General features: G+C 42.9%; 1 protein-coding gene across 1 annotated transcript; it reads left to right on the forward strand.

Moving 5' to 3' along the window:
- Positions 1-1,871: 1,871 nt before the first annotated feature.
- spry2 (sprouty RTK signaling antagonist 2) lies at positions 1,872-6,943 on the forward strand. Its single transcript, XM_041032722.1, has 2 exons — positions 1,872-2,285; positions 4,927-6,943. The coding sequence occupies exon 2, from the start codon at positions 4,975-4,977 to the stop codon at positions 6,031-6,033; it is 1,059 nt and encodes a 352-aa protein (XP_040888656.1). The 5' UTR covers positions 1,872-2,285; positions 4,927-4,974; the 3' UTR covers positions 6,034-6,943.
- Positions 6,944-7,736: the final 793 nt, after the last annotated feature.

Here is a 7,736-nt window from a genome sequence, read left to right on the forward strand (position 1 = left end):
AAAATGTAGGGGGGCCAACCTTGGCAGACGTTCTTTACATATAACAGCAATTAATTTAAATACATTTCAGCAAGCCGTTCTGTGTTTCACATTTGCTTTTTTATTTTAATTTCAGCTATCTTAAGCATATGTTTTGGTTCATTTGAAACATTCATATCAAAATTCAATTGACATTGAAAATTGAAATTAAATATTCACTTAACTTCACTTTTTTTTAACACTTTAATTAACTTTTTTGTAACAGTTGAAGAGAAGTAATTGTACTCTTGGGTGCAAATTACATTTGAAACATAAAAAAAAATATCTCACCATGGCAGTTTAATATTTACAGAATTTTTAAACACAATAACAGAGAAATTGTCATATCAACAAGTGCAGGGCTCATTTAAAATATGACAGTAACTATAAATGTTGATTGGCACACCTCTCTCTCACCTCTCTCTCTCGCTTGGCGACCCGGGGACAGGACGCGCGGTGGCGATGTGCGCACTAGCGGTGTAGCCCCCCCCCCCCCCCCCCCGGTAGTGCGTACCTTACAGTCCGATTTTTCAGGTATTACTATTATGTACAGTTAACTGCCCACCCACACATGCCATTCTGCTCACACCTCTGATTCAGACTTAGGTCAATGAAAAATGATGACTTGTCCGCATTAGTGTGATGGGTGAAACTGAGATCTGGAGTGCAGGACAAAGGCCAGGTCTGGCTCAATGGCAGTAGTATTGATGCGCAAGATGTCTTGTAAGTGAGAGTCCGATAGCCGTGTCCTCACATGGCTCTCACGCAGGTAACAGCGCTGCTGCCCAATGTATTACGTAATTCTACACGCGGGCCAGGCGTTATTGATTTTATGACGGAGGCTGCGGGCCGGATGAAAATTGACCACGGGCCGCATTTGGCCCCCGGGCCGGACTTTGGACATGTCTGCTCTAGTGATTGTAACCTGCAGTTTTAATAAAAGTCCACACGGTGGTGCTGCTCCACAATTATTAACAACAGCTGAGTGTAAACATAGTATTGGCTTGCTAATTATCTGTATCAGTTCCAGTGGATTGCTTTTAACTTTAGATCTATAGCAGTCTGGCAAAGAGCCTCAGAGTGTCCAGGGATGCTCAGTATGATTAACACACTGCCCTGTAAGTCAAAGGCAGGTCAGTATGCATAAGGAAAACTACACTTACACAAGTATAACACAAGTTATCTGAAGCTGCTGTCTCTCTGTTCTCTGTTCAAACTCTATTCAAATTGCATGTTCCCAAGTCTTGATTAACGTTCTGTGAACTAAAGAAAGGGAGAAAAGTTTGTGGATAGTTTTCTATGAAACAGTAGAAATAAGAAATACAGCAGGACTCCAACTTATTCATACTTTTTTTTTTGTTTTTTTTTTCTTTCTTCCGTCTCTGTGGGCAACATAACATTTTTATTTTAAAAACTCTAGAGATTGCAGTTAGTATTTCAAAAGTCTCATCAGATGTATGAATTTTAATGTAACTGTTGATCACCTGCTACATTGTGACTTGTGTTTGCAGCCTATGTGAAAGTTGAACTACCTCCCCATCATGACCTAATGCGACAGATAAATTTCAGGGCCATGGTATGTAAAGCCCTACTTTACAAGTGGGTCTGCACTGAGAGGAAATCCAAGGCTTGAGGAGGGCAGCACTCGCCCACATTTGCCCAGCAGCTGACCAGCAGCGCTTGGCTTCTGCAGAAATTGATCGGACTGGGTGTGAATGGCTGCTCTCGAGCAGCCAATGGCTGAGCACCGGATGCGAGATATCCGCTGCAACAACAAGCGCTCTGTTCCCCCCCTTCAGCTTGACGCCATTTACAGCCCAAATCCCGACGTCCTCTCCGGAAAGAGCAAAAAAAAAAAAAAAAAAAAAAAAAAAAAAAAAAACCCTCGCACGAGAAAAAGTACTTGCAACCCCTCAGAGTCCTGCGGATAAAACGCACCGAATTAAAACTACTTCGGAGCAGGAGTTTTGTCACTCGCCTCTCTCTCTTTTTTTCTCTTCTTCTTCTCCTTGTTGCAAGAAAAAAAAAGTGGAAGCAAGTGAAGTTTACTCTCCGGCGGTGACTGAAGTTTTAATGCCTCGTGCTCTTGCGCAAAAAACGGGATTTTCTTCTCAGCGCCGCTTTTTTCTGAAAATGCGATCTGCGTGGAAACTTTGTCAATGGATTTTACCGACGGCTTTCCCGACTGAAGTGCTGATGTAGGGAATAAACGCTCTCTCCATTTGGATTTATTTCACCTGAACGGGGGCTAAAGTGTCGGAAACACGGTAAGTGTACCCTTTTGTAAACCACAAACAAACAGAATAATCGTTTTAAGCTGTGTATTTATTATATAAAGTTATGTCATGAACGAGTCCTTTTGTCGCATGTTTGTCAACATTTGTAGCCCGTTTCCATCTCTCCTCCGCTTCCTCCAGCTTACTATAGGCTTAATACCATGTTATGATTTTACTAGAAAGGGCTGGCGCACTTATAACCACTGCGAAGCTTCTTTTCCGGCACTGTTTCTAATGTAAAAGTGAAATTCTCCTCTAGCGAAGACAGGTGCTTTTGCTTTATGCCATATTTAAGCCTTTTCCAAAGTTTTGCCGAATGTCTAATTTAATGTTAATCACACTGCTGGTACATGATTTATTAGAAGGGAGTCGTGTCCGAATGTGCACATGTGTTTGCTCTCATGTGCATTCACATGCCATATACTCTGTGTTTCCTCCCCCTTATGTACACTGTATATCTACAGAGCTTTTATGACTATGGTACTGCACCCATGTGTATTTGCAGTGTAAATCAGTTACACACAGTGGAAAATTCTAACTTATCAGTGGTGTATCAGAAACAGTACAGCGTCTATATTTGACTCAGCGTGGGGTTGAGAGTTTGGGCTGCAGCCTTGTCATTTGTCAGGTTTTCCATGCAAAACCTTGTTCTTCTAGTGTATTGAATCTGTCATCAGTTTGTTTCAGGTTACTTCTATCAGTCTTCACTCACCCACCCACTGTAGCCTACATGGCTTGCACACAGGCCCTGTAAGGAGATGAGGGTCTGCAACCCCCCACTACACCCCAGTTAATAGGTTGAAATTTGCGTGTGCCTTGCAAGCCCTTCATTTGAAGAAGAAAAGCTCATAAATCCCAAAGAACCCTCATGCATGCTCACAGACAGCAGTGCTACACTCCCACCACCACCCTTGAACGCATCACTCGAACTTTACATGGGCTCTTTCATGCTCCAGACTTTTTATCTTGCCACTCATCTTCTTTTCAAGAGTGGCACAAATGTAAATGTGTTAGAGTGGGGAAGGTTGCCGCGGGGCATTTGTCATGCAACAAACAAAAGTCCTTCCTGTATTGTCCCCCCCCCCCACCCCCCCAAAAAAGAAGGCATTTGAAAGCTAATTAGCGCAAGGAGGGAGAGTTAAGGGCACAACTGTCAGTTTCTTTACTCTGGTGTGATATATTGGTCAAAACAAGGCTGTGAATTTGAATATATGAGATTAATACATAGTGACAGTGTAATATGCTAATCCTTACTCTGTCCATACAATGTAGCTGTGAGTTCTTACAGACTCCATTGGCCAGACTTCTTGTTCAAGGTTAGAAACTTGTACACACAGAAAATGTACACACGTAGTTGACTGTGACACGTGCATTAACTTTCCATGTCTGCAGTATCTGTTGACCCATATCAGTCTAAAGTACCCTGCTTCCTTCAGCCTTCAGTAAACTCACAGAGAAAAACAAAACAAAGCAAACTTTGAACATCTGTATACACAGCCTCTGAGAATGGAAATATTGATCCTCTGAGATATTTAGTGTAGGAAATAGCACAAGCATGTGTCCATTAAGGCTGCAACTAAGCATTATTTTCATTATCAGTTTATCTGCTCCTTATTTTCTTGATTCATCATTTTGTCTGTAACATGGACAAAAAATTCCCATTATTATATAAATTAATTTCCCCCTTCTGTGGTCTTGTGTTGTCTGATCAGCAGTTCAAAACCCTTTAAAATTCAGCTCACTGTATATGAAAAGCATGAAATCCTCACATTTGACAAGCTGCATCCAGCAAATTTTTGAGGTTTGCTTTTTAATTAGAAATAAGAAAGATAGTTTCAGACGAATGTTGCTCGAGTATGATTGTTTTCTTGAGTTAAAAAAAAAAAAAAGATAAAATAATAAATAAACGTTATTTAAGAAGTGGAGTTTTGGCAGTCAATAACAAAAATAGCTGCAGATTGGTTTCCTTAATTCACTTTCTGTTAAGAATTTACAGGCATTTTAAGCCTTTACCATAGATGGTAGAGAGATAACAGGAAATGAGGGAGAGAGATGCAACAAAAACCCCACTGTAGAACGATACAACTGGGGATGCTACTGTTCACGGTCGCCATCTTAAGCTACGAAGGCGCTCCCACAAATTCATTTTCTGCTTCGATTTTCTGATCGACCAATTAATCGTTTTTAGCTCTGTGGTCCAAGCTTACTTTTCTTAGTTTGGTTAGTCATCGCTCTGTCGTACAGTAGGTGTGGGGGAACAGGAAGTTTGCAACAACTGACAGGGAAGTATCTAAATTCAATAATGATATCAGTTCTTCCACGTCAAGTTCAGAACGGCGTCAAGTTTTGTTTATAGTGGACTCAAATATAGTGTTGCTGTTGTTCCTTAGCTTCTCTGTTGAGTGAAAGGAACTCTCCAAAAACTTAGAACGGCCCAAACGCTCCTTACTGTTGGCTTCAGACATTTCATCAACCATGTAGTCAAACATAACCATGCCTGTTCCCAGCAGTGTGATGTGTTTGTTAGGCCTTATTTCCATAGTGGTGCTTGTACAGGTATCAGTTATGATTTGCATGGCATCATTTGCATAGCCTGTCACGGGTAGATATAAACTGTCTTTCCTTTTCACAGGACTTCAGATGTGTCCCATGCCAGCCAGAGTGGCCCTTCAGTCCCGAGATGGATTCCAGAAGTCAGAACGACAGCGATGGGGGAGGAGGACACCACGGGTGGTCACCGTCATCGACCAGCTTGTCAGGCGTGCAGCATGACGAAAGGAGGTCTCCGCAAACCCGGGACGGTCCACGGGATCCTGGATTGAATAACGGGCAGCCACCCCATGCTCCTATTGCCTGCCTAGTGCTATCTCTGGATCAGATAAGGATAAGTGGGAGTAGTAATGAATATACAGAAGGGCCCACAGTTGCCCAAAGGTCTCCGGCCTCTCAGCAAAGGCAGCAGAAGAATGACTTGATGTCATCACCTGGTTCACGGACAAGAGGGCAGCAGGAAACTCGGGAAGAGAGGCCTTATAATATCCGTAACCTGCCTCCATTGACTCAGCATGGAAACGCAAATTCTTCCATCTCTCCCAGGGAGGGTGTTTTGCAGTCCTCTAGCGTAGAGGACTCCCAGAGTAGCATCAGGACCAGCGTGGGGAGCACTTCTTCAGGCCAGAGGCTCCTCAGCAGCCTGGCAGGTGGTGACCAGATCATCAGAACCCAGCCAAAACGCACAGAGCTGAATTCAGAAGAGTTGAAACCCCTGAACGACGAGTCCAGGGCGGTGGTGGCGGTGCCGGGCAGCGGAGGCTATAAAAATCTTGGTAAACACTCCAACAAGTGTGAGAGCTGCGGTCGGTGCCAGTGTTCGGAGTGCAGTCGGCCGCGGGCGCTCCCCTCCTGCTGGTTGTGCGGCCGGCGGTGCATGTGCTCGGCGCAGAGCGCGGTGGAGTACGGGACGTGCGTCTGCTGCATCAAGGGACTGTTCTACCACTGCTCCAGCGACGATGAAGACACGTGCACCGACAAGCCCTTTTCGTGCACGCAGTCTCACTGCTGCGTCCGCTGGACCACCGTGTCACTCCTCTCCCTGCTCTTCCCCTGTCTCCTATGCTACCTCCCAGCTAAAGGATGCGTCGTCGCGTGCGAGAGCTGCTATGACCGAGTCTCACGACCCGGTTGTCGGTGCAAGAATGCAAAACCAATCCACTGTGAGGATGTTTGCAAGCAAACATAGACGAGGTGGTTACGTGTGATGAAATGCAGAAGGATGCAGAAGAGTCCGTGTTGACTGAACTGATTGATGTTTCAGCCCTGTAGTAGTGGAAAGGTTTGATAAGGAAGCAAATGATGCGGATGTGCTTGAGTTTTTGTGTTTTCCATCATGCATGCCTACCAGGTGTGCACGGGAGGCGCACTCACTCACCCTATAGCATTATGAGTTTCACTTGAAAGGTAAACCAAAAGAAGCGCTCCACATGTTTAAAGGTATGAAGACATATTCGACTACTGTCCTGCAAACTAATTTCTTCATGTGCCCAGGTAGTGCCCAGCTAAGAGAGTCCAAATGGACCGCCTTTTGTTTGTAACGTTTAATACAACTTATATGCTAAGAACAGACTCCTGTTACTAACTGTATGTAAAGTAGTAAATGCAGTGGGTATGTACATTAGAAAAAGAGTTTGACAGATGTTTTATTTTTGTACATATAATAATACGTCAACTGTGAAAAGTTTTCTGCCGTACCAGAGGCACCTTGATAAATTCACATTTCTATGAATCAGTAAACTTCATTCATACAATGTTTTTACATTCACTGGAATGTATATCAATCATTTTTATGTAATTTACAAAGGAAAAATCTTATCCCCTCTACCTGTAAATTGTACAGTGACCTTTTATGAGAAAATATTTTCTAATTCCAACATTGCTTAGTGTAAAGTTAAAAATATATATTTATTTGAAGGTTTATTATTTTATAATGAAAAATATTTATTTTGAGAAAGCATTGTTAAATGTGCCACCTCTTTGGGGGCTATTCTGTAGTCGGAGGTGACCCGTAGGAGTGTCAAGGCTGGATGAATAGTTCACTATGAATTAGAAGACAAATATATTAACGTTTGAAATTAAACAACCTTGAAGTCTGATGGATCGCTTTTCCTCTTTTTTCTGCATTGTTATTGTGTCTCTTAATGCTCTTTAAATCGTGTGCATCAGGTCATATTCAGGCAATGGAGAAACCATTTAAGACGAGTTAACTGAACATGTAGAAGTGCCGTGTTTTGTTTGTGTTCAGCCCTTTTTTTTTTTTTTTGAGACCTTTTCCAGATAGCAGGCTGAAGCACCCACATCAACTCTTTTAATTGAACCTCTGCACGAAAATCCCAAGCAGAGCTATCATCAGCCCTGCCCTGCCATTTTGTCTCTGTGGCAGAATGACTCCATGATGTTTACAGAGATCAAACGAGGAAACAAGGACGTATTAACGTTCACCTTGGGCCCTCTTTAAGAGAAACATCTGGCTCTGATAGAGCTGTGTGCGTATAGGAATGTGCTCATGTGCAGCAGAAATTTGGTTCTGTCATTTCTTTCGTCTTATAAATCAAGTGCTCCACCTGTATTTTTTGCAAATGTGCATTTGTGTTAGCCTACTATTACACCCTGGCTAAGCTTCAAGTTCATCTCATACAAGTTCCTCGGGATCCTGCAGATACTAGGCCCTTTTTTCTGTTTTTTTTTTCGTTTGTTTTGTTTTTGTTTTTTTTTGTTTTTTTTTATCAAAGGTTTGTTCAGGAATTCCTTGGTTGTGAATGTCCCTGCAGGCGAAACATAAGCCTGAAACATAAGCCTCTGACACTTGTTGACAGCATACGGACGTGTTTGCGGCACAGTATGCATTCAGAGCTGTGATTGACACGCCAAGGCCCAACCTGCACTCAC

The sequence above is a fragment of the Toxotes jaculatrix genome, chromosome 24, assembly GCF_017976425.1.
Source record: "Toxotes jaculatrix isolate fToxJac2 chromosome 24, fToxJac2.pri, whole genome shotgun sequence".
NCBI classification, from domain to species: domain Eukaryota; kingdom Metazoa; phylum Chordata; class Actinopteri; family Toxotidae; genus Toxotes; species Toxotes jaculatrix.

Bases quoted from the DNA above. Each gene is read 5' to 3' on its own strand.
- spry2 (XM_041032722.1), top strand. From the start codon at position 4,975: ATGGATTCCAGAAGTCAGAACGACAGCGATGGGGGAGGAGGACACCAC.